At 39.8% G+C, this 26379-nt stretch overlaps 4 protein-coding genes across 6 annotated transcripts in view; 1 reads left to right on the top strand and 3 right to left on the bottom strand.

Annotated features, from left to right (window-relative positions):
* The window catches only part of GABPA (GA binding protein transcription factor subunit alpha), a 33842-nt gene extending 33650 nt beyond the window's left edge, over positions 1-192 (bottom strand). The window contains exon 1 of the mRNA XM_059392187.1: positions 104-192. The gene's annotated coding sequence lies outside the window, so the exon portion shown is untranslated. The remainder of the gene's footprint in view (positions 1-103) is intronic.
* ATP5PF (ATP synthase peripheral stalk subunit F6) lies at positions 101-8937 on the top strand. 3 transcript variants are annotated; one of them, XM_059392191.1, is made up of 4 exons: positions 101-185; positions 3058-3228; positions 7867-7991; positions 8769-8937. In XM_059392191.1, the coding sequence occupies exons 2-4, from the start codon at positions 3065-3067 to the stop codon at positions 8804-8806; spliced, it is 327 nt and encodes a 108-aa protein (XP_059248174.1). In that variant the 5' UTR covers positions 101-185; positions 3058-3064; the 3' UTR covers positions 8807-8937. The 3 variants fall into 3 exon arrangements, with proteins under 3 accessions (XP_059248174.1, XP_059248173.1, XP_059248172.1); XM_059392190.1 differs by lacking the exon at positions 101-185 and adding an exon at positions 217-319; XM_059392189.1 differs by lacking the exon at positions 101-185 and adding an exon at positions 222-331.
* Positions 8938-9105: 168 nt separating this feature from the next.
* Positions 9106-9590, bottom strand: LOC132012326 (ubiquitin-like protein 5). The gene has a single exon (XM_059392194.1). The coding sequence runs from the start codon at positions 9484-9486 to the stop codon at positions 9265-9267; it is 222 nt and encodes a 73-aa protein (XP_059248177.1). The 5' UTR covers positions 9487-9590; the 3' UTR covers positions 9106-9264.
* A 7933-nt stretch (positions 9591-17523) lies between these two features.
* The window catches only part of JAM2 (junctional adhesion molecule 2), a 63416-nt gene continuing 54560 nt past the window's right edge, over positions 17524-26379 (bottom strand). The window contains exons 7-10 of the mRNA XM_059392184.1: positions 24688-24795; positions 22692-22707; positions 19585-19627; positions 17524-17767 (exon numbers count right to left, since the gene is read on the bottom strand). Of these exons, the coding sequence (XP_059248167.1) occupies positions 17735-17767; positions 19585-19627; positions 22692-22707; positions 24688-24795 (200 nt within the window). The 3' untranslated portion in view covers positions 17524-17734. The remainder of the gene's footprint in view (positions 17768-19584; positions 19628-22691; positions 22708-24687; positions 24796-26379) is intronic.

Raw genomic sequence — 26379 nt, 5'->3', positions numbered from 1 at the left:
GCATGCGTAAACAAACAAGCTTCCAGGAGGTAAAAAGACAGCAGGTCAAGTTGGGCGAAGGAAAGATGGCGGAGGTCTCGCCAAGAGACCCGGAAGCACTTACCCTCCACTTCCTCCTCCTGTTTGGCTTCTGTCTCACCTAGAGCCGTCCGGTCGCAGACCGCCTCCGAGACGTTTCCTGTCCGGTGAGTGTCGACCGACTGAAACGGCGGCCCATAATGCATTGCGATGGCGGGTAGGCGGGTGGGGGGCGGAGCCAGGGCCGGAAGTAGAACGGTGGCGGCCGCGGAGGCTCTGGCAGCTCCGGACTGAGTGCAAGGTGACTCGGAAGGTAGCTAGACTAGCTTGGCCTCTTGGGACGCAGATTCCAGGTTTCTTAGGAGGCCTGGGCTGCCTGTTACTTCTGTTCTTCAGGAGTATAAAGCAGCCCTTTGTCCCGGGCACCTTCACCGCCTGGCCCCGGGTCACTTTTGATCTCGCCGCTTTTAGGCCTTGAAGTTGGGGGTAGACTCGGTCTTCGGGCCTGGCAATAGTTGCTCTGAGGCAACCCTGGGTGGTACGGGAGGCAGGGAGGCCAGGGATTCCTGGGCACCCGGCCCAGCCGGGGCAGCCCAAGGTCATTCCCTCAGGGCCGGTCTGCAGCCGGGCCTGCCCTGCTGGGGAGTGCGGGAAATGTTGCCCCACGATGTAAAGCGGAATGTGCACCGTAAGAGGGAAATGGGTGGTAGTCCTCTTTAACAGTTTGCACCTGCCTGAAAATGCTGATTGTGCAGCTTTGTTTTCCGCTCTCGCTTTCCAGCACAGGCCTGCACCTCAACGCCAAGAAACAGGATGCCGACTGGGGATCAGGGGGGTGCTTGAGCTAGGGGTGAGGCCGCAGTTCGCAGGCGGGACAGAACCGGGTTTCCAGCAAGGGGGAAGAGAACGGGTCGGGCTAGGCGGGTTGTGGATTGACCTCAGAGATATGCACGGAAGAGGCGGTGAGAGGACTAACCTATGGCTGGCCGGTCCGCCGTCTCGGTCAGCTGCAGAACCGGGCGCTTTCACCACAGGTTCTCTGCGCATGTGTGCCCTTTTTTGCTGTTGCCTTCTCCAGTCTTCCTGTGTCAAATCCGTGTCACCGGTTCTCGTGGCATCCCATAGTGTTTGAATAGAGAACGTACCGCAGTTTGTATTTTACACCTAGTTGTGTAATAACGTGTTTTCTGCGTGACGGGACTGATGGTGGACACTCCTACGTTAATCAGCGGGAAAAAAAGGGAATAAAAAAGGAACAAGTTTTTTTGTTTTTTTTTTTTTTTTTTTCCGCAAGATTCTGTTTATTTATTTGTCAGAGAGAAATCACAAGTAGATGGAGAGGCAGGCAGAGAGAGAGAGAGAGGGAAGCAGGCTCCCTGCTGAGCAGGGAGCCCGATGCGGGACTCGATCCCAGGACCCCGAGATCATGACCTGAGCCGAAGGCAGAGACTTAACCCACTGAGCCACCCAGGCGTCCTTTTTTTTTTTTTTAAGGAACAAGTTTTGATAGTGAGATTATTTATTTATTTTTTAGACAAGTCGAATTTGAGGATTTATGAAGGGAAGAGACAGGCCAAGATTAGAGTTGTGATTTGGGAGCCATTACTACTTAGATGGTGATAGAGGGGTGCCCGGCTAGTTCAGTCCGTGGAGCAACTCGTCATCTCCTGGTGTGGCGTTCAGCCCACACGTTGGGTATAGAACTTACTTTAAAAAAAAAAAAAACAGTAGTGATGGACATTGAAAAAATGAAAATGGGTTTTACCTAGTAGGAATGACACAATTTTTGCAAGAGTCAGAGCAAATTAACTGGGAAAATGGGCAATGTAATCATTTTTCTTAGACGTAGTTTTATTATCTGTAAGATCAGACCACTTTCCTCTGGTTCTTAACAGTATCACCCACCCATACGAGGAGAGAATATATATGGAAGTATTCCACAAAGTATTTTGGGCTGAAGTGACCTTACTGATGACTGTTCGTATGTCCTTAAGATTCCAGAGGGGAGAATGTACCGTGAAGCACAATTTTTATAAAATAGGTCTGTGTCCAGTCAGATTCTACTGTGTAACCTTGTGCCACATACTTAATCTCTAAGCCTTAGTTTCTGTGTATGTAAAATGGAGATGATAATAAGTAGCACTTTAAGGTTATTTGTTGTTTGCTTGGAGTCTTAAGTATTTTTCTTTGATGAGGTGTAAGTGATATATGGTGAATTCTATAATTTCTTCAGATACTTGGCTTTCATCCTGGTAGGTGAAGGATATTTTGTTTACTATGGGGGTTCTTTTGGTATTCTTTTTTTCCCCCAAAATTTTTATTTAAATTCCGGTTAACATAACAGTTCAATAGTGGTTTCAGTGATTTATCACTTTCATACAACCTAGTACTTACTATAACAAGTGCCCTCCATATTACCCATCACCCATCTAGCCTTTCCCCCCACCCAACAACCTGAATCAACCCTCAGTTTGTTCTCTCCTTTACCCACTAGGGGCCAGCAACACCCAAGTCAGGACAACCAAAACTCAAATATCTCTTGCCGGATACTGCCACCCCTACTCAAGAACGACTGTGTTACTGTACAGTCTTCTTAATGCTTCTTAAACTCTTAGTGGTAGAGGATCATTTTTCCCCCAACCCTTGCAGCTACTTTGGAAGAATAAAGTAAAAATGAGTTACTGAAAAAATGAGGTGAAAGACAGTAGGGCGAAGACCCACAGAATACAAACTGATTTATTATTCAGCAAATATATATTACTATGTCAAATTGCTCTGTAAGTTTCCGTAATAATTCTTATACCACTGCTGGTCCACAGACTATGATTTGAGCACTTAGCATTCCATGAGTTCTGGTATGATTTACGATTGAGTTCTGTAGCAGTTAATGGAGTTAGATTCCCACTATATGATATATTTAGAGGTGTTTTTATTTTATATATATATATATATATACACACACACACACACACACATATATATATAAAGTATACGTATTTTAAACTATATTAACATTCCGGTGCTTGTTTTCAATAACAGAATCACCATGATTCTTCAAAGGCTCTTCGGGTTGTCCTCTCTCATTCGGTCTGCGGTCTCAGTTCATTTGAGGAGGAACATTGGTGTTACAGCAGTGGCATTTAATAAGGAACTTGATCCTGTACAGAAACTCTTCGTGGACAAGATTAGAGAATACAGAACTAAACGACAGTAAGTGGGTAGATAATCACCCATGGTGTAAATATAAATATTCAAAGTGTGTAAGTTTTGAGATGGGGGAAAAAAATTACTTGGTGTTTGAAAGTGTCTAAGATCTGGGGCGCCTGGGTGGCTCAGTGGTTTGGGCTGCTGCCTTCGGCTCGGGTCATGATCTCAGGGTCCTGGGATCTAGCCCTGCATCGGGCTCTCTGCTCCGCAGGAAGCCTGCTTCTCTCTCTCTCTCTCTCTCTCTCTCTGCCTGCCTCTCTGCCTACTTGTGATCTCTGTCTGTCAAATAAATAAATAAAATCTTTAAAAAAAAAAAAAAGTGTCTAAGATCTTCCCTGAGCTGATCTGTGACAAAGAAGTTCACTAGATGCTCTAAAAGAAGATAAAAATCTCAGTTTTTAAGTCCCAAATTTTATTTTCTTTATATAGGTCCCAAGGGACCCATATGATCTATTGTCATTTTAACCATATATTATATATATATTTATATATATATTTTTTAACCATATATTATATATTATAATCTTATTTATTATACACTGGAGTCAATGCTTAGAAATACATGAGATCTTGGAAATCATTTACGAACCATATTTCAGAAAACTAAGTCCCTTAGACATTAATTAGTCTAAAGTCATAAAAACTTATAGGAAGAAAAACATTATCAAAATATTCTAACTCTCGATTTAGTGGTCTTTCTGTGACATCATGATTTGGGGGGAATGTATGAACACAGCATTTTTCTCTTTAATGCTATTTCCATAGTACTGTATCTCTGGGAAGGTCAAAGGACAAAAGACTCTGAAATGGCTTAAAGCAAGTCCAGGATAAACACAATTATATCACACAGTTTTGGAGACGAAAGATGACCTTAGCCATCAAATTCAACCCCCAAGTGTTGGGAAAAGTGACATATATCAGTTCACTGTTCTGTTTTACTTAGTTGTCTAGCATGTGCAAAGCACTGAGCTATTAAGGGCCAGGGCAGGGGGCAGAGCACAGAAAGAAGCCATATTGCATTTTTTTTTTTTTTAAGATTTTTATTTATTTATCAGAGAGAGAGAGGGAGAGAGCGAGCACAGGCAGACAGAATGGCAGACAGAGGCAGAGGGAGAAGCAGGCTCCCCGCCGAGCAAGGAGCCCGATGTGGGACTCGATCCCAGGACGCCGGGATCATGACCTGAGCCGAAGGCAGCTGCTTAACCAACTGAGCCACCCAGGCGTCCCCCATATTGCATTTTTATATATTCTTGAAGTTTGATAGGTGTAGAAAGCTTATAGGCATATGTATATTAATATATAAAGTAAAATGGATTAGATCTAAGGTAGTGACACAGTCTGTGTTTGGGGAGTTCACAAGAAGGAATGCTCCTTTATAGCTAGAGGCATTCTGCAAGGTAGGTTGCAAGAGTGATTGTTTTATCTTAGCTTTGAAAGCTCTGTTGGGGGTCCTTTTTCCTTTTTGAGAATAGGGATAACTACGGATCATCATCTCAGTTTTAAAAAAGTGAAGAATTTACTTACATGATTCTGCTTATAGCTTGAAAGTGTTCTCGAACCCATGGAAGTTATGGTAAATTTCCATAACTAAGGGTCTCATCCAGCTTATGAACAATTGGTGTGAAGGTTGGACAGATAAATGGGAGTGGGAGGAGGATCTTTTAGGAGGAAAGAATGGTGAGCTAAGGCATGACAACTTGAAACCACAAAGTATATTTGTAAAATTGCATCATGCCATTTCCCAGGACTGTAGACTGTATGAGGAGTGTAGGGAGCAGAAAGAAGAGGAATGGGATCGAAATGAGGGGATTTTGAGAGGCCTTGACTGTAGATGGGCAATTAAGGTAGTATATGATAAGCATTTATGAGCAATTAAAGGTTTTTGAGTGGGATGGTGGGATAGAATTCTATCAGGATGGCAATTTCAATCACAGTGTTAGAACAATTGAATAGAAAAGGAAGACAGGCATGGTAGGAAAGTTTAATAATTCAAGCATTAGTTGATGAGAATTTTATTTTCATAGCAGTGCAAATATAAAAGTGACAGTCAAGACATTGAGAGACTGAGAACTGGTCTTTATTACCTAGTGGAGAGACAGAGAAGAGGGATCAGTTCAGGAACTCTGAGATTTTGAGACAGGGCAACTAACAAAAAGGTTTTGTCCTTAGCAGAACGAAGGAGAGAGAGAGCAAAGGGATTAAAGTAAATTCTGACAACAATCTTACAGATCTTATCCCCATCTTATATTTGGGAAAAGCAAGGCGAAAAGTTTAGAATTTCTCTAAAATCACACTGTTCAGTAAGCAGATTTGCAGGGCTGGTTGGGGAATGTGTCTCCTGTCCAGAGGTAATGTCTTAGTATAGGTGCTGTGTATACTTAAACTGTCCAATAAGTCAGTCTTGAGGTGGACTCTTTATTTTATTTCTTTCAAAGTAAGCTTTATGTCCAACATGGGGCTTGAACTCAGGGCCCTCAAGAGTTTCATGCTCTAGCCACTGAGTCAGCCAGGTACCCCTGAGATGTACTCTTAATCTAAGGAGCCTATAATTCATTCATTTGTGCATATGGTGTGGAGAAATGTTCTGCTCATAGAGTCTTGCCTGGAATGCAGCTCTGACACTTCCTAGCTCTGTGATCTTTGGCACGTTTATTTAATCTCTATATTTTATTCATATGTAAAATGGGGATGATGACAACTGTTTCATAAGATGTTACAAAAATTTAGTGACTCTTGTCCTGGTCACTATGCTAGGTTCTGGGGCTGTAATAAGGTGGTGTGGGAGACATACTCCATGGAGGAGGTAGGTGATATCTGGGTGATACCTATCTTCCTTACTATAAGAGTATACATACTAAAGTTAAAATAGCCATCTGTCAGTAACCAGTATATTGATGAGACTGGCTGGATTCTCTTAAAACAGTTTCTTTTTCTTTTTTTTTCCCTTAAGGCAATTTCTAAACTTGTAGCTCCCAGAGCTGGAAGACAATCATTAAAAGTATCTGATTGAAGGCTCTATCTAGACCTCCACTATTCACATGTGACTATTGAAATCTAATTAAGTATAAATAAAAATTCAGTTCCTCAGTCACTTTAGTCACATTTCTAGTGCTCACTAGCCAGATTTTGTTAGTAGCTACCTTATGAGAGCATAGATACAGAGCATTTCTGTCATTATAGAAAGTTCTGTTGCATCTGCTGATCTAGAAGAAAATGGGGTCCATGACAACCAACATCATTAACAAGTTCATCATAGTCATGTGAAAATATTATTACCCTTAATAATTTCACTTGTAAAGTTTTGTTTATTGTTCATTGGTAGGTGGCAGTAACATGACAAACACAGAATTAATGCGAAGAATTATTAGATCTGATTAGCCCCACTGCTGGTCCATGATGCTATATTTATCTTCCCAAAGCACAACTTTAATATAATTTGATTGCCTAGTAAATAAAATACAAAGTCCCAGACTTAACATTCCAGGCCTCTCGTGACCTGGGTCCTGCTGGCATTTTCATCTAGATGACTTAGATTTTCCATATACGGCTAGTTCTTTATTACCTCCTTATCTTTGCTTTTTCGGTCTTAGAATGTATGAAATAAAAATCTGACTCAAATGCATGGTTTGTCACAAATGCCACCTTTTTAAAATGTAATTTTTCCTAATTAGCAAAAGCGCACTGTCCTCAACTTGAGTAGCTGTTTGATAAACTGTGTCTTTGAAGCTTATCAATAACTCTTGTAGCACAAATGTTTGCATAAACATGTTATTTTTTTTTTTCCTAAGTAGCAAAGTCACTGAGAGTAGGAAATTTCGGCTTCTTTGTTAGGCCCATGGGATAGAGACTTAAAGTTACTAAGATCTTTTAGAAGCCATTTAGTGGTGGCTGTTTTTTTTTTTTTTTTTTTAAGATCTCATTTATTTATTTGACACACACAGAGAAATCACAAGTAGGCAGAGAGGCAGGCGGGAGGGGTGGGGGAAGCAGGCTCTCTGCCGGGCAGAGAGTCCAATGTGGGACTCGATCTCACAACCCTGAGATCATGACCTGAGCTGAAGGCAGAGGCTTAACCCACTGAGCCATCCAGGGGCCCAGTGGTGGCTGATTTAAATAAGGTTATAAAAATAGGTAACACTTCTTGACCACTGTCACCTCTCTGTGTGCCAGGTACTGTGTTAAGTGGTACATGTGCATTATCTCTATAATTCTCATAACACCACCATTAGGTAGGACCTTTAGTTTTAGATGTGGAACATTTAGAGTGCTTCATGCCTTGCTTGGGTTTTTGCAGTTTTAATACATTGTAGGGCTAACATTCAAGCAGAAGCAGTCATTGACTCTAAGAGCCCATGGATTTAGCCATCATATCTTCCTGCAGCTTAGTCCTCAAGAGATTCTGACTTAATAAACATCCTTGATACTCCAGACCTTGCATGTTAGAAGTTTAAAGTTGCCTCATTTATGTGAAACGTTATTAAAAAAGTTTGAGTTGAAATTCAAATGGATACACTTTTTTTCAGAAAGAGTATTTTTCCCATGTGAATACTTTTGAAAAGATATATTGAAACTTGATGGTGAAAAGTAATTTTGTTTTTGTAAACTAGTGCATGAGTTTTTACCTGCTCATTTATACCACAGGGCATCTGGAGGACCGGTTGACACTGGCCCAGAATACCAGCAAGACCTAGAGAGGGAACTTTTTAAGCTTAAGCAGATGTATGGTAAAGCAGACATGAATACATTCCCGGACTTCAAATTTGAAGGTAAGTGTCTTTAAACATGAATTCAGTCTTATGAGAGGTTATTTTAAGTTGAGCATATTTCTACTTTATACTTACTTGGATTGTTCAGATGATTAAATGACAATCACACATAAATTTACTGGGACAGTGATATTTGCATGAGAAGCTCTGGTGTAAATGTTTGCCATTGGTTTTGGAGATCATATAACAGGTGGTGGTGGGGATCTGAAATCAAACTCCCTGATCTTGAGTCTTAACAAGATCATCTATGAGATGTGTGATCTCGGATAGTTAACTGGTGACTGTTCTCACCTGATATTTAAGGAGAATTATGTATTCTTTGTGGTTGTAATTAAATGACATAATATATGTGAAATCAGGGATGCCTGGGTGGCTCAGTTGGTTAAGCAGCTGCTTTCGGCTCAGGTCGTGATCCCAGCGTCCTGGGATCGAGTCCCGCATCGGGTTCCTTGCTCAGCAGGGAGCCTGCTTCTCCCTCTGCCTCTGCCTGGCATTCTGTCTGCCTGTGCTCGCGCTCTCTCTCTCTCTCTCTCTCTCTCTCTCTGATAAATAAATAAAATCTTTATTAAAAAAAAAATATATGTGAAATCAGTTAATAGAGAGCCTGATTTATAGTAAGTGCTAAATAAACCTTTAGCAATTGTTATGTTTCCATGTAGGTGTTTAAAAACAGTATTCACTAAAAAAAAAAAATCAGAAGATTGATGAATTAAAGATTTCTAGATAATGCATCTTACTGCAATATGGCTAAGTTTGAACCTTCTTTTTTTTTTTTAGATCCTAAATTTGAAGTCATTGAAAAACCGCAGTCTTGAAGAAATAATGTAAAATTTATTCGAAAATTTGTTCTAGATTAGTTGTACAACTGGATCAGAATAAACATACATTTCTCAACTGTCAAATGTTCTTTTAATTCTGATTCCAAATAAATTATTTGGTGATGTTGGGTGTGCAGTTGAGTATATTGAATTCTGTGTCTCGGCATCATTGTTAAATCCTCCCATTGGTTATCATGAATCAGATGGAGACTTTGGATAAACCGGCTAGAACTTGCCCATAACCCACCAGACTCTTCTCAGTGTGCAGGGCTACCTTTTTAGTCCTGGAAACTTACTTTTTTTTTTTTGCAACTTCTAGGATTTTATTAACATGAGTTTTTAAAAACAAGTATCCATATCTGTGTGGGGGTGACGATGGGAGAGGAGGGGTTGGGGGAGGAAGAAGAGGGGAAGGGAAGACAAGGCAGGGTACAGCAGGGGGAAGGAATTCTCCTCTACTGGTAATAAAGCTCCAGGTTCATCCCATCGTGGATTTCATAGTCCCCCAGAGGCACGTGGTCCTTAAAAATCGTGTACCACTTCTTCAGGACGATCTTGTTCCAACGGGTGCCAGTTTGGGCTGCGATCAGCTTCTTAAGGTCCCCGATGGTGTCATCAGTGTTGCACTTAATGCGGACCTTCTTCCCTAGACGGTCGTTGCAAACAACCTCGATCATCCAGTCTGGAGCTACACACGGTGTGGGGTGGAAGGCAGCAGAGTCAGGACTTCAGGGGTCTCCAAAGACCCAAGATTCCTGATTTGAGTCTTATGTTTACCCCTCAACCTCCCAGATCGAGTCCTTCCGGGCCTCAACTCCCGGGAGGGTGGACCCCAGGCAGCCGCGCCTCCCCACTCAGGTCGCCTGAAGGCTCCGCCTCGACTCCGGACCTCTCTACGCGGCCCCTCTCCTCGAAACGCCTGGAACCAGCAGAACCTCAGACACCCTGAGCTAAGGAATGTTTGCTGCAGAAGCATGTTCTATCCACTCCCAGAATATAAAGAAATGGCTTACAAATCTTTATCATCGCTTTCCCAGGAAACTCAAGTTAAGTTTGAATATACACAGGAACATCCATTGTGTTTTAACTACCATCTCATCAAATGTTAACTGCTTTTATCCTAATAGCCCAGGTCCCTCCTCTTCCCTTGCAGTTTATGATCAGAGGCTACTACTGTGCTCTCCAGACAGAGGAAGGAAAGTTGAGACAGGGTAGGTGTTCTACAAAGGAACCTCCTTTGAAAGATGAAGCCATATGGTGTGATTTTACCCAGGTGATGGAAGAGCCAGCAAATAATGTACCAGATAGGTGCCGTAGCAGGCACATCAAAATTCTGGTTACTGGAGATAGCTCTTAAGGAGATTATTTTTCTTAAGAAGGAAACTGCTGTGTCTTTTCACACCTGACAAACTGACTTCTGTCAATAAGTATGGATGTTAATAAACCTTTACAGATTTTTTTTTTTTAAATGAAGTCCTAAAACAGCTTTCTTAATGCATTTTAGCTCATATCAAAAGAGGAATAGATTTTTACTGTGGTGTGCCATTCTAGCTGAAATCAAACCCACTTAGAAATACCATTCCCAAAAGACTTCTGTAACCATATCCTAATAATACAGCTGTGATTATATGAGTAAGATGTGCAGAGTTTAGAATTGGGAAGGGTAAAGCAGTAGGAAGAAACGGCCCAGTCTCTTCAAATGATGGTAAGCAGTGACTGTTCCCTGGAACTATTTTTATTTAACTAGTTGTAGACATTGAAATAGTGTTTGGTTACGGTATTATTTAAAAGTAATTGAGGAAGTCTAGTTGCTCAGGTTCTTTCTCTAACCTCCCCTGAAGCAACTCCCAACCACCTGTGGCAGGCGGGCTGCCTTGGGGTCCACGGTGCAATTGCTGGTCTAGAGAAGGGCCTGACCCTTGTCAGCACAGCCTTCCCCTCCCTTCTTATTCCCTTATTTACCCCACTCAGTTTAGTTGAATTGGACCTTTTATCATTTCACATCTACTGTCTCATAACACTTTAAAAAAATCTGTCTTGCAACTATTTGGAGTTTGCTGGAACATCCCAGTCTTCATTCATTCTGTAAACAATAAGGATTGTATTTATGACTGATTACAAGAACACTGTATTAAGTACCTCATGCCCTACATCTGTGGGCATTTATTACTAACTTTTGACCAGGGAAGTGATCTTTTTTTCAGCTGGATGTTAAAGCCCTCATCTTCTTCAGAGCCCCTTCCTCTTTCTGATGAGGCTGCCCCAACTGTGCAACTCCAGCCTTTCTCTGCCTTTACAGTCTGCCAGTGCACTTTTTATCCTGAACTTAACACCTTAGATGTTTGTTAAAAACGATCTCAACCTACTACGTTTCCATATTGAAAATGGTTTTTTCTCCTATGCCTGGTGTTCCAGGTTGAACTGCATTTCCCTAAAATTCATTTGTGGAAATCCTAACCCCCAGAACTTTACAATGTGGTTGTATTTGGGGACAGGACTTTTAACAAGGAATAAGTTAAAATTGGGTCTTTAGGGTGGGCCTGAATCCAGTCTGGCCAGTATCCTTATAAGAGGAGGAAATGGAGTTGAAAGTTGAGAGCTCGAAAGGGTCATAACATCTGTTACATTCAATAATAATAACCAAAGAGGGCTTCTGTTTCAGGTGATTTTTACTTAAATCATTTAGTGTAGGATTTTTTGGTTTTGGCGATTACTAGTTCTCCTTTGCTGCCCTTGCTGTCGCAGGCCTATAAATGTTGGGTGCTGTGTGTATAAGTTCTTGGAGGGGGGCGGCTCTGTGTGCTGGGAGGTCTTCCCATTGCACAGATTACCCTAAGTGGGAGGTCTACTCCAACTGCTCCTTCTCTTCCAGACTCCTCTCTGTTCCCATCCCGGTCCAACTTGTTTCAGATGTCCTGCCCCAGTAAGACACTGGCAGGAGGCCCAAGGCCTGCTACTTTCAATGATGCCCAGATGACCATGGGAAATTCATCTATCTTTGCCCCAAGAAATCATGGGGAAATCGGTGCTTCACCGTTCCCCTTTCTATCTTCATGTCTTTTTCCAACTCTTTCTCCCTGCTCAAATAGCTATTTCCTTCTTGGCAACTGCCTTCAGTTTTTCTAAGCGATTCTCTTTAAAATTCCCCGTACTTGGGGATGAGTTGGCTAATAGAATGCACAACTTGGACAAATTCATTTTGTCTCACAGTTTGGACAATTCAGTCTCTCTCAGTTCCTCCCCACCCTCAATCTGTCCATTCGAGCTTGTGTCGTAGGGTAAAAGGGAGAGGACTGGGGTAATGATTTCAGGGTAGCAACATTATCTTCATGAACATCCAAGGGGGTATCTGTACTTAAATGGTTTTTGGTTTAGGAGGTACTTATCTTCAGCCTTGGGGCAACAGAAGATGGCCTAATCAACATTCTGTTAACACAAACGTATCCTGTCTTTATGTATAATGCTTTTTCTCATGTTCTTTGCTATACGTTATCCTAAAATATAAGAAAAACAATTTTCTTGACATATAGTAACTTTAATATAATTTTTGTTAGTTAAATATTTGGAAAGAAATTGAGTTTGAGAATTGAAAGTCACCTGGCAAGGTCAGAAATCCAACCACGTATCTTAGGAAGCTTCAGTTTTTACCCCATCTTTAGGAAGCACTTGTAAGTAACACATTCAGTGTTAAAAACAGGATGAAGTGGACCTTTAAATCAATCCGCCCTCAGTCTTAGAGAACTTAAACAGGTCCTTTGTTGATACAACTATTCACTTACTTTGAGAGCATTTTGTTAGGAGAAAGCATAAAGACGTTTTATACTTTAGTATGTCTTAGTACTTTTTTTTTTAAACTTGGGCAAATAAAAATATGGCTTATTTTTAAAAATCATAAACAAGAGTAATTAGAAAGTGTTAAATGAAATTCAACTGAGGAAGTCTTATGAATCAGGGAGCTGTCAGTCTAACACATAGGAAGGTGCCTTGAAGAGCTACACAAAATGGCTTTTATAGGCAGAAAGGGATGGGACAGGGAAGTTACAAGCAGAGTGGATTGGCTGTGGCAAGGTCACCTTCCTTTAGGGGACTGAAGGGGTCTATGGGGCAGATCACCTCACTAGTTTGACCAGGCAATTCCAGGTTGATGTTATAGATTCCACTCCCAGGAGAGGTTGAAACTAAGTTCGGTATTAAAGTTTTGGTTTGACAATTTGGACTTAGTACAAATGTCTCCATTCTAGAGTATGTTGTCCCTTTTTTAACAGTATTGACAGTTTACCTTGAATTTCCTGACCAGGTATTACTACTAAAAGTGTCCCAAACCCTTATAGAACAAAGTACGGAAAATTAAGGATGGAAAACCAGAAATAAGAAACATAGGATGGAAAAACAAATTTTAAAACTTGAAAGTTAGAAAAATACCTTAAGATCTTTTCAAGAACTGTGTGGAAATGGATGCCTAATAACAAAGGAGTGGGAAAAGAGGGAAATAATTAATGTCCAGCTTTAATTCATGGAGTAATAATTTGTGTCACTTTGCATAATAAATGAACTGGATGATAATAACATTGCGGAATACAATACTTTATTAATAATCTAAATCTGTGGAGAAATTTTATCAATTTTTTAGTTGTCCTTTCACAAGTGCTCTTTTTTTAAAAAAATTCATTCAGCATTTATTTGATACCAACCCCACATCAGATACTGTTTAATACATGTACAAGTGTATTATGAAATAAAAACCAACAATTGCCCTTAAAAAAAAAAAAAATCAACCAAGTGCTATGGAGACTCAGAGAAGAAAGAAACTTCTTCCAGCAGGGAATGAGGGAAAGCCTCACAGAGAAGATGAAATTTGAGCTGTCCCTTAAAGAGTAAATAGCATTTACCTATTCTGTTGATGGGGAGAATCAGCATTCCAGGGGGAAAACATTGCATGTGTGAAATAAAATGACCCTAGTTCAGTATGATGGGTGCAGAAGGCAACCAAAGTAGAACAGTGGAACATTTGGCTAGATAGGTAGGTTGTGAGAGTATGACAAAACATGTATGTAAGGGCGAGGGGGGAAGCCTTGAACCCCTGGGTTAGGAATTTAGCCCTTGGTAATAAGCTCCGTAAAGGAAAAGAGTGGGAGATTTTTAGCAAGGGGAAGGGAGAAAAGGGAGAAGTGGACTGACATTGCTTAAGAGTGTAATCTGGTAGTCGTTGAGATAGAAGTCCGACTAAGGGAGAGAGTATTTGGGGGAGGAAGGTCGTAGAAGACAAAACTTGAAAGCAAAAAAAAAAAAGATAAAACTTGAGATGGGAACAAAGGCCAGAGGTGAAAAGGATGAAAGCAGTGACAATCCGGAATGAGCCAGTGCAGGGTGGCGTGTCTGGGTAAGGGGAGGTGGAGGATGGGCAGATGCAGAGATAGGAAGGGTAGGACTGCTGGCATTTAAATGTCATCCTGATTAGCTTCAAGATTAAACAACAACAACAACAATAAAACAAGATTAGAGATTTGGGCATCTGGGGTGAGGGAAGAGTGGATGAGGACGGAAGGGCCCGCCACAGCACTGAGACTGGGTTGTGGGGACAGGGAAGACCGAACAATGTTGCAAGCTGCGAGCCTAGGGAGGGGTCAACTTGCCAGAGGTTACTAAGAGTGAAGGGGAGGTGTGGCACAAGAGGGAAGCTTCAGAATTTGAAGGGAATGTTTGTTAGGGGTAAGAAATAAACCACCTTGCGTGAAACCTCCAGCAGCAGATGGACCTGTAAACCATGGTCTTGTAAACCATGAGTCCTCACTTCTGTGGACCTGGTGGACTGACTCTGAGTCTCAGATTCCTTGTCTGCCAATGATGACATGACCAACTTTGTTTTTTAAAAAAATATATTTATTTAGGAGAGGGGCAGAGGGAGAGAGAATCTCAAGCAGACTCCACGGGGCTCCACCTCATGACCCTGAGATCACAACCTGAGCTGAAATTAAGAGTCGGACCCTTAACTGACCGAGCCACCCAAGTGCCTCATGATAGGTAATACCGTTGAGTGAATGAGATTGTATACAGGGGATGGAGGTGAGGACTTACTTCCATCCACCCCCGCCTGACATATATAAAATGTTCTATAGTTTTGACTTTTTATTTGCAGAGCATTTTTGTCAGCATTTGAGAGGTTGGCAGGCAGCCAGATGAAAGATGATGAGGTTCTAATCTTGAGCAGCTAAAGAACTCGCCCTGTAGCCACAGATGGTGAGAGGGTGTAGTTTCCCAGGTTTTACTGAACAATAGGTGGATGACTCTTGCCCTGCTCCGGTTAAATGGACCTAAAAAGTTGAACAAGTTCAGCTATTTTTATTAAAGTAGATTTTCATCAAACAAAGCCACTCGTGAGTTGAGGGAAGGTCTTTGCAAAGTTGTACTAAAAAACAATCAATTGTTCCTGATTTAGTAAGGTTAAACCTACAACTAAAAATAAATCTAGTTATAGGAACAACAATGATAATTAAAACAAAGCAAAACTTTCTATTAGAGATTTCAGAGCCCTAATTCTTATACAATACAATTTTACTGCAGGAAAATAAAATGCTCTATGAAATGGGGTTTTACCAATTGTTAATATTCAAGTCCCTCAAAAGCAAATGGAAGCATAAGTCCAGACACAAGTCGATATACTTTCAATAAATGGAGAATGAGTGCTCTATAGTATATCCTTTGTGTGGGAGAAAGCATTCTCTACACAATAACATCTACTTAGCTACATATAATATGGTAAAATAATGTATAATATATATTTGGCTCAAAGAAAGTATTGTATGTTAATACTTTATAAGATGAATCCTCTAGCCAAATGACTCAGAAGCTTTCATCTGTTAGTAAAGTTAAGGCACTATGTATTTTCCTCCACAACATGGATTTGTGTCATTTAAGTGGAAGAAATTAATCTTATGTGATGGTAGGTATACCTGGGGAGCCATCTTTTTTTTTTTTTTTTTTTTTTTAAAGTAGGCTTCAAGCCCAGTGTGGAACCCAATGTGGGGCTTGAATTTATAACCCTGAGATCAAGAAGATCTGAGCTGAGATCAAGAATCAGACACTTAACCAACTGAGCCACCCAGACGCCCCCTGAAGGGCCACCTTGGAGACTCACATATACCCTTGACACTTGGCAATGCAAGAAGAAAGCATTACTCATACCAAAGCAAATCAAAGCATGGGCAACATTTAGCTTAATTTCTGCAAATGTTTATAGACAGGTATTTTTCTCATGCTTCACCACTAGGAGTTGGGGAACCACGTATAAGGAGCCAAATCCTGTCTGCGCCTGCCATTTTTATAAATAAAGTTTTATTGGAACACAAACATGCTATTTGTTTATTATTGTCTATGGCCGCTTTTGTGCTACAAAGGCAGAGTTGAGTAATTGTAACAGGCCAGTATGGTTTAAAATATTTACTGTCTGGCCCTTTATATAGAAAATGTGGAAGGAGTCTGTTCTGTTGAGAAGCACCCAGTGCCACAGACAAGTGGGGGGCAAGGTATGGTCTGACAACAGGCATCTTCCAGTGGCCTGGTGTGGTGTCCAGGTACATGCTAATGCTTAAACCATTTGTCCAGATAATCCTGGGATTTGCTTTGTCTAATGGGAAAAAGGAATAGATTCCTTTAAAAGCAGCTTAACCATGTTCAAAGTTCGTGACAAAGTTTCATCCAGATTTTCCTAGAATGAGAAATGCCCTACCCATATTTTATTACCCATATTTTATATGAATTGAATAATCATCATACGTTATAGAAAATTATGCTTTTTTTGACACAGTCTGATTGTTCTTACTGTTAGTTGGACACCTTACAATTAATCAGATGATGAGACTGATTTTTCACTTTGGCCACCGTTTCTCCTGTGTCTTTCAATGTATCAAGGAAGGCAACAAGTGTGGGGAGCCCAGTGAGCTCTTTTGTTTCGCTTGTCAGATAACCCCTTCTCTTAACATCCCCGGCTCTGCAATAAGCAGGATTGGCTAGCAAGGGACTCGGCTCAGCTCAGAATTTCACTGCGTGGTTTTCAGAGAAAATCATATGAAAATCAGTATGAAGTCACCATCACGCAGAGAAAGGTGTCTGCAAGGTTACGCTGTAGGTGCAGTGCCGAGTTCTGAGGTCAAGGCCGTCGATCCTCTTCAAAATAGTCTTAGAAGAAGGAAAGACCAACAAACAACTCAAGTGAAATAACACACTTGGGTTTGTGTTTGACTCTCAAAATTATGTTTAATGAAGAAATCAATGACACACACTGGGGGAGTGGGCTCTGGTCATTAGGTTTTTTTTTTTTTTTTTTTTTTTTTTTCATGTTGGTTTTGGTTCCCACAAATTAAAGTAAACACAAAGCACAAATCCTTGGAAATAAAACCCAGTCCTCCTACCTCCTTTCTGTGAATAGATTAGTGATAAATGAGCAGCGGAATAAGGATTGTATTAAGGGAGAAAAGAGGATTCTGGTAGAAATGAGACCAGGGGTTCCTTTTGTGTCTGTCAGTATTTTCTTAACCTTCTAAATCAGACTGCTGCACAGAAGGTGAGCACAGTATATATTTTCATGCTCTGTGGATTAATTTCACAATCAGTATCATATATTTTAGTAATTTCCTCTAGAAGTTAGGACATTTAACATTTCGTAAACCCCAGAATATTACAGAGTTTTGTGATTCTTTTAATTTAGTCCAGACGCGAGAAGTCAGACTGGATTTTATTTAGGTGCTGACAGAACTATTTGTTTAAAATAACAATTTCAAGTAACTTAACGATCATAAAAATTATCGTGAAATATCAGCTTCATCTCCTCATGTACCTCTTTGCAAATGTAAGACAAAGCAGAGTTTTACAATCTTTTAATAACGTGTAACAACTGTGGTTTTGGCGTATCTCAGAGGTGGACTTCTTTTAAATTATAAAGGATTTTGTATGCTTGAAATCCTAAGAAAAGGGAAAAAAATAAGTTTAAGTACAATGTATTAATTCATAATTAAAGAAATATATAAATTTTATCAGTATAAGGTTACATGCACTATGAGACTCTCATAGGTACAAACCAGCATAGAGTGAACTAAATCTGTTTTATGGGGAATTAAAGAAATACTAGGAAATAAGTTCTTTGAGACTTTGCCTAAAGAGTAAAGAAGTCAGAATGGGGTAATCTTATCTGCTTGGGGTATGTTCCTGACATCTAGAGGGTAGAGGCCAGGGTGCTGCTAAACATCCTATCATGCATGGTACAGCGCACCCCCCCCGAATATGTAAAATTGTAAGAACTCATTATAAAGAAATTACAATATAAGAATGATGAGAAATTGTCAATAATGCTAAGACTGAGAAATCGTGCTTTATGGCAAAACCATAATGGGGGGCTCAACCTCTCAGTGGAATGAGGGCAACCAGGAAGAAGACAATGACAAAAAAAAAAAAAAAGATACAGGCACAAAGTGTCTCTTACTGTTTGGAAGGATAAGATTACTTTATTCCACATTTAAGGAGTGTTTTCTATAAATTCTAGGATCAAATGATGGAGTTACGTATTGCTTATCTGCTAATGAAAGAATAATATGATTGTGGCGCGGTAAAGTACAAAATAAAGTGACTTCTGTGAGAGATTCTGGAGTAGACAATTTAAAAAAATCAAATTTTGACAGAAAAAAATATATGGAATAATAAGTGGATTGTAAATTAGTGTCACTTAAAATCACTCAAGTTATTAAAATACTAGTATCCACAAACCATAAGAGGCTCTTAATCTCACAAAACAAACGGAGGGTTGCCCAGGGGGAGGAGGGTAGGGAGAGGGGGGTGGGGTTATGGACATTGGGGAAGGTATGTGCTATGGTGAGTGCTGTGAAGTGTGTAAACCTGGCGATTCACAGACCTGTACCCCTGGGACTAATAATACATTATGTGTTAATAAATTTTTAAAAAAAAAAATACTGGTTTCCACTGCATACCCCTAGCTTTATGTGTGAATTCAGAGAACCAGTGTTCCATTTCTCAAGAGAGGGGTTAGACCTCTAAAAACACTGGAAACCTTCCCCGCTTACCTCCCATATTCCTGAAAAAAATAAATAAATAAAAAATCCAGATGGTTGAATATCCATCCAAAGAGCTACAAAATCTGAGCAACGATGTTATTTACTGCTTCACTATAGTGTTCACAGAAGCATAAGTACACAAGGGTCCAACTTATGTTGCTTAAAACACCTGAATTAGATAATTATTGTATCCCTTCAGGGATTTCTGAAATATTCCTTTTGGCAATAGCAGAGGATATTCCATATTCCTAAATTTTCCGGGTTGTCTGAATAACGAAAGGAGAGTCTTACAGTCACAGATCTAGGGGAAGGCATCTGCTTGGGTAAGCTGACAATAATCAAGGTACCTGTATCCAGCCCCACCACTGGGACCTGTGAGAACTTGGGCCTTAATTTTCTCATCTGTGAAATGGAGCTGATAATAATCAGACTGAATGATGCTGAGGAGGCTACTGATAGCAAACATGAGAAAAAGGATGAACGGTATGGCAAAGCCCCACTGATCTACAAATGTGGGGTAACTTTATCCTACCATTCCAGACAGAGAATGGAAGCTAACATTCCCTCAGCTCCTTCTAAAGACCAGTCATAGACCCAAGAAGACAAAAGTATAGTAAAAATGACAGTCCATCACTTCTGTATAATTATTTTATTTCCCTGCCCTATTTTCTAAACACATCTGATCTATAAATAATATGTTTTTAAAATACTCACATTTTCACTCATTGTGGTGGCTTTAGATGCAGAACTACTCTTCCTGTTTGTGGAATATAACAGACAATATTTAAAAATGCCAGCATTCTTAACTGAATTTCTTATATTTATAGGCAATATTCACAGAGAAAACCGTATAACAAAGTATCAGCCTGTGAAGCCCTATGTATCTTTGTAGCCTAAGACTAAAGATTTCTCTGGAATGTGCAGAGACTTACTCACTTTTAACTTAGCAACATTTTAACATTTAGCAATTTGAAATCTTGAACATTATGATCAAAATTTATCCCTCCCCCTCTCCCCGCCCCATATGGAAAGAAAGTTTTACAAGGTAACTAGGGTTCTAGTTATCTAGTCATCTGTTATAGGCTGAGCTGCCTTCCTCAAAAATTCATGCTGAAATTCCAATAACCAATACCTCAAAATGTGACCATATTTGGAGACAGGGTCTTTACAAAGGTAATTAAAATAAAATGTGGTCATTAGGGTGGACCCCATCCAAAATGACCGCTGGGCTTATAGGAAGAGTAAATGTGGAGACAAACACATGCAGAAGGAAGACAATATGAAGACAGAAGACCATGTACAAGCCAAGGAGAGAGAGAGGCTTGGTATAGAACTTCCCTCACCGCCCTCAGAAGGAACCAATCCTTCTTGGTTGTCACCTTGATCTGGACTTGTAGCCTCCAGAAGCATAAGAAAAGGAATTTCTGTTTAAGCTACTTATCTGTGGCACTTTGTGACAGCGGTCCTAGCAAATTAATATAACATCCGATTCATTACCCAACAAATTTTAAGGGTCATGGATTTGACAAATGTCAGGAGATGTGTCTTGGAGTAAAGATACTGCCTCCCAGATTCCTCCCTGGGTTGTTAAGAGACATTGTGATAGAAAATAAGAATAAACTTCTTCACAGTAGCAATGTCGACCTTTCTCCTTATGTAAGATGATTGATTCTCTCTTCTGCTCAAAACCCTCTAATTACTTTCCAGCTACCTCAATAAAAGTGGCAGTCCTCACAATTGCCTGTGGTGGGTTGTGGGAGGCTATATCAGGCAACCCTGTTCTCTGAAATCTCCCCCTTCTCGACTGCTAGTCCTGATAACTTGGAACTCATCCTGGACTCGTATTGGGATAGGATTAGAATGAGCAACCAGGGTTGAGCAAGAAGTCTGGAAATAGGAGATCAATGGCAGCTGAATCTTCAAAAAGACTTGAAGATTATGACATCTCTAGAGCCATGGCAGCTGAGAGTAGATGCGAATGCCCATTGCCCCACGTTGGGTCTGCCATTTCCAGGTACACCCAAAGGATGGTCACAAATCAAGTGCACATAAACTTTGTCATCTCAGGGCGCCTGGATGGCTCAGTGGGTTAAGTGTCTGCCTTCAGCTTAGGACATGATCCCAGGGTCCTGGGATTGGGCCCCCGCGTCGGGCTCCCTACTCAGCGGGGAGTCTGCTTCTCCCTCTCCCTCCGCTCTTCTACCTGCTTGTGCTTGCTCTCTTCTCTCTCTCTCTTATATAAATAAATAAATAATATTTAAAAAAAAACCTTTGTCATCTCATACACCAATGATTTTTAAATTGCTGATCCTAGTTATTTCCACAAACTCCAGGCTTATATATCCTGTTATTTACTAATTATCTCTACTAGGAAGCCTGATTGGCATCTCAAATATTAAAATTCCCAAACATTCCAGACCTTCCCACCTAACGCCCCCAAACCTGCTCCTCCTGAAATCTTGCACATTGTGGTAAATTGGTAACATCATTCTTCTCATAGCCATGGAACTATCTTTGATTTTTCTCTTTTTCTCTCACATCGACATCCAACCAATCAGTAAATTGTTCAAATGTATCCAGAATCCTATTGCTTCACATAACCAGCCACCATTTTATTTTGGCTGGATAATTACTCAGTAATTTCCTAACTTCCTCCACTCTTCGCTACATTATAGTTGGTTCTTTTTATTTTTTAAGATTTTATTTATTTATTTGACAGACAGAGATCACAAGTAGGCAGAGAGGCAGGCGGAGACAGAGGAGGAAGAAGGCTCCCTGCCGAGCAGAAAGCCCGATGCGGGACTCGATCCCACGACCCTGAGATCTTGACTGGAGCCGAAGGCAGAGGCTTTAACCCACTGAGCCACCCAGGTGCCCCCCTTATAGTTGATTCTTAACAGAGCAGTGAATGTGAGCTTCTAAAAATTAAGTAACAGGATACTACTTGCTGGCTCAAAGCCTTCCAATGACTTCCCATCTGACTCAGAATTAAGGTCAGACTCCTCACAAGTGCCCTGAAGGGGTCCGTGTCATCTGGCCTCCACTACGTTTGCACACTTATCCCTTCCCTCTCCTGTCCTCACTCAGTTTCAGCCACACCAGTCCGCTCCATGTGCCTCAGATACTGCAGGTGGGCCTGGACTCTAGACCTTTCCATCTATACTTTCTCCTCTGCTTGAACGCTCTTCTCATGGGTATCTGCATAATTGGCTCTTTCTGCTCCTTTAGGACCTTCTCAAACACCACTTCATCAGTGAATGAACCACCTAACCACTGTAAAGGACAATCTCCTCTCCTACCCCATGTACTCTCTATTCCCTTATCCACTTTAGCTGACTCCGGAACACTTATCACAGTCTGACATGCTGTAGAGTTTACATGTGTGTTCACTTTCCACCCTTCTCTATGTAAGCTCCACGAGGCAGGGAGTGGTGTAGCCTGTTTTGTTCACTGCTGTGTGGCCACTCCTTAGGACAGAGCTGGGCACCAAAAAAGTAACCAATTCAATGTGAAAATGGCTGTTTAATAAATTTTTATTTGAAAAATTTAAAGTTATCAAAATACAGAAAATATATTTTTTAAAGAGTACTACAGAAATGCCTACAGAGTCGAATTAGTGACTACCTGTCTTCTCTAGCTAATTAAACAGCATTGACAGGTAGGTATGAGGTGGGAGATATTTCTTGATGAATTTGAGTCACTTCCCTTAGGATAAAACCTTCACAAATAACCCAACTGTCCATGTTTGACTTAAAATAGATAATTAGCCGAAAATTAGCTGGTATGGGCAGAAAGACATGCATTTAAGAAAGTATACTTACTGGAATGACGTCTCTTCTACAAAAGAATAAGGATATATCATTAATGCAAGAGTAATATGGTAGGATACATATTCATAGAAAAGCAAGTTTAGGCTTAATTTCTTTTTCTCAATCTTGATTCTCTCTTGGTGACATCTGTACTTTCTAAATCAAGGGTTTGCAAACTTTTTTCTGTCAAGGGCCACAAGTCAAGGGCCACAAGGCAAATCTTTAGGTTTTTTGGGCCAAGAGGTAGAATTGAAGTATTAAGTAGGCACTTACATAATAAGAGAGACCAAGTTTCCAGAAATTTTTTATTAATAAAATTCAAAATACAATAATAATAATCAAAGTCTTTTGTATAGGTCTATTAATTGGAAAAACAAATCTTTCGTTGACAAGTATAACATTTCTTCTAACTGGGATTCAATCTATTCTTATCAAATAGATTGTAAATATTCATTTGTAAAAACCATTCTTAGCTTGTGAGCCACAGAAAACCAGGTGGCAGGCTGGATTTGGTCCACCAAACTCCTGTCTGAAATCAAGATTTCATATAGATTTTCGGATAGATTTTCTATCAGCTGAGAATGGGAGTAATATTCTTCACTAATGAATTCCTAACACCCAAGTCAAATCTTTGATTAATTCAGCATTTTTTTTTTTAAAGAGATTTTATTTATTTATCAGAGAGAGAGAGGGGGGGAGAGTGAGCACAGGCAGACAGAATGGCAGGCAGAGGCAGGGGGGGAAGCAGGCTCCTTGCTCAGCAGGGAGCCCGATGTGGGACTCGATCCCAGGACGCTGGGATCATGACCTGAGCCGAAGGCAGCTGCTTAACCAACTGAGCCACCCAGGCGTCCCTAATTCAGCATTTTAAGAAAAATGTATTTACCAAGTTTCCAATAAGATATACTTTATTTTGCAACTGTGGATAAAGATGACAAGAATTTTGTCTGAATCATCTTATCTGTCTGTACTTTCACCGGTGACCAGCAGGGGGCCTCAGCTGGATTCCATTCATAAAGTTACATTTACACTAGACTAAGATTGGAGCACCAAGGAAAGGAGCTATTAATTCACAAAGCAGCTATTCTTAATTATAGGGAATATGCTTGAAACAATGCCATGGAAACATTTTATAACACTGAATATCTATTTATAGGTTAATTTTTATGTTAATATGTTTTTTAAACCTAAGTTCTAAAATTAATGTTCACTATAAAACAATGGGTCTAAAACTTGCTTATGCTATAAATTAATTTACTATTCTTTAAAAAAAATCCTGCTTTGTACACTCTTTCCAACAGACTTGATGGAGTTCTGCAGCTTTTGAGCTCTCAGAAAATTTAAAAAATCCCCTAATTTTAAATAAAGATGGGGAGTAAAGAAATACTTTAAAAGAATAATACATTATTTTCAAATCTCATTCATATTAAACCCATTTTATCATAAAATGGGTGTTTGGAGTTATAAGAGGTCTAAACCTAAGAATTAAAAACTTTGTCCAGAAGCAACTGTAATACTACAGGTTTCTAGTTTTTATTGAACAAGGCTATATATATAGTTATTCTAAGTTGACATTCAACATTCTGGTATTCAACACTGATAAAATATTTCAATGAAGCTTCTTATGATAAAACTGGAAATCCATTTACATCTTGAGATACATAATTCCTAACTTAAGGGGCTCTTAAATACAAGTCAATATACTATAAATATCCAAGTGCGTTGACTATCTGTCAGTATCACCCCATTAAGCCACCCCACGGTGCCTCTCACATAGTCTGTGGTGTTTCCTGAACGTTGTGATGAGGAAGCTCTGCCTTTTCTCCCTCTGTTTGCCAAGGTCCTTCATAACTCACCTACCTGTCACCTAGGACATTTTCTGCTGCAGAAAAAACAAGGAAAAATACCCACTAGAATTTGTTAGAACTAATTGAGAGATACAAGGTCTTGTAAGAAAACTCTATATCCACAGGAAGTTATCTAGAAAAGAAGAGTGAGATTCACTTACTTGAAAAGTAGCCTTTCCTCTGAGCATAGCACACGCCAAGGCCACAAACTGAAATCACTAAGGCCACGACTACTACAGCTGCTATGATGCCACTTACGTTGAGATCATCTGGAATGCAAAACAAGCCATGCATGAATTCAGGTCAAATATACGGACAGATTCAATTATTAAATTGAGAAAATTCAAGTAAGCTCCCCATTGGTCGCTATACTATTAACATGGGTGGTTCCATGCTGCTAAGCCTGTTCCGTTGATTCCCTTCCAGGACAAGGTTCAAAACTGACTGAAAATGCTAACAGAATTAAGTTTTGCAAGAATCTTAAATTGAAAGAAGTTCCATGATTCAGAAATAACATGTATGGTATTCTCTTGCATTCATTTGGGGAAATAGCACTTCAACGGATTAAATACCAGATTGGAAGTGATCTTCAAGGTTCAGTGAGGTCAAGTATTAAACCACCACACAACCCCAATTCTACTCAGAATTCTTCTACACCATCATCTGGGTCAATTTTATCAATAATGGAAAACTCATTCAGCCCCCAAGAAAGCCATGTGACTGTTGTTCTATAAAATAAGAGCTGGAAACATGTTTCTTGAATTTAACTGGGCTTGTATGGGTACACACCCACAACATATATGCCATTAAATTATCATCCCATTAATTTTAAAATGAACTACACTCCCCAAGGCTTTTTCCTGTTGCTATTAAGTGATCTTTCCTCTAACCTAATACAACTGGATTTTTTGGACCCAAGTTTGAAATCACTACCATGTTACTAACCTGCGAGGTTCTTTTCAGATACTGATTCTGTTGTCCAAGGATTAGATTATGAACCTTCCAAGATTAATATTTATGCAATTGGGAACAACATCAAAAACACCCCCATTCAGATCGCTAATAAAATGATGACTATGACTTTGTTAGGCAAAGAACTATGGAAAGGCTATTACACACCTCCCTTCATATAATGGAATTTATTATACCCTCTGGGTATGGGCTCCAACTGTGTGAATACATCTAAATATTTAACCTGGGTCACATTTCTCCAGCTTGTCCATCAGGATTTCATGAGCCACACCTTTCCATCATTTGGATACTTCCTATATATTGATTAATATATAAATTACCTACACTTGTTAAAGGTACAATTCCTCAAAGAGTTCTTGTTTTTAAAAGCAAGTATTAATTAATATGTGATTAAATAATTTGGAGAAAATATAGGTAGCATTTTCTCAACAGTAATTGTAGATATTTAAAAGCACTGCACATTTTGGGAAAGATTTTTTTAAGAAATATTATTTAAGTGAGTATCCTCATCATAAAACTTTTTGGTCTCAAAATTTTTTTCTAACACCAAGGGTTATTAATTTTCTCATATATCTGAATTATTAACTGATTTTTTAAGAAAAAAAAACTGAATACATTTTTTGGAAGGCTGAGCAATTTGACTAGAGTACAAAACATTAATTATTGCTTGGTATAAAGTCAGTTCATTTTTAGGGGCACCTGCCTGGCTCAATCAGTAGAGCATGTGACACTTGATCTCAAGGTTATAAGTTCAGGCCCCACATTGGGTACTATAAACTAAAATCTTAAAAAGCAAACAAACAAACGAACAAAAAACTCAGTTCATTTTGCTTGAGCATTGAGAGGTCAGTAAGACCCAGCTATTTATTTACTTAAAAAAG

This window comes from Mustela nigripes, chromosome 2 (genome assembly GCF_022355385.1).
Source record: "Mustela nigripes isolate SB6536 chromosome 2, MUSNIG.SB6536, whole genome shotgun sequence".
NCBI lineage: Eukaryota > Metazoa > Chordata > Mammalia > Carnivora > Mustelidae > Mustela > Mustela nigripes.
This window is presented reverse-complemented; position numbering and strand designations above follow the sequence as displayed.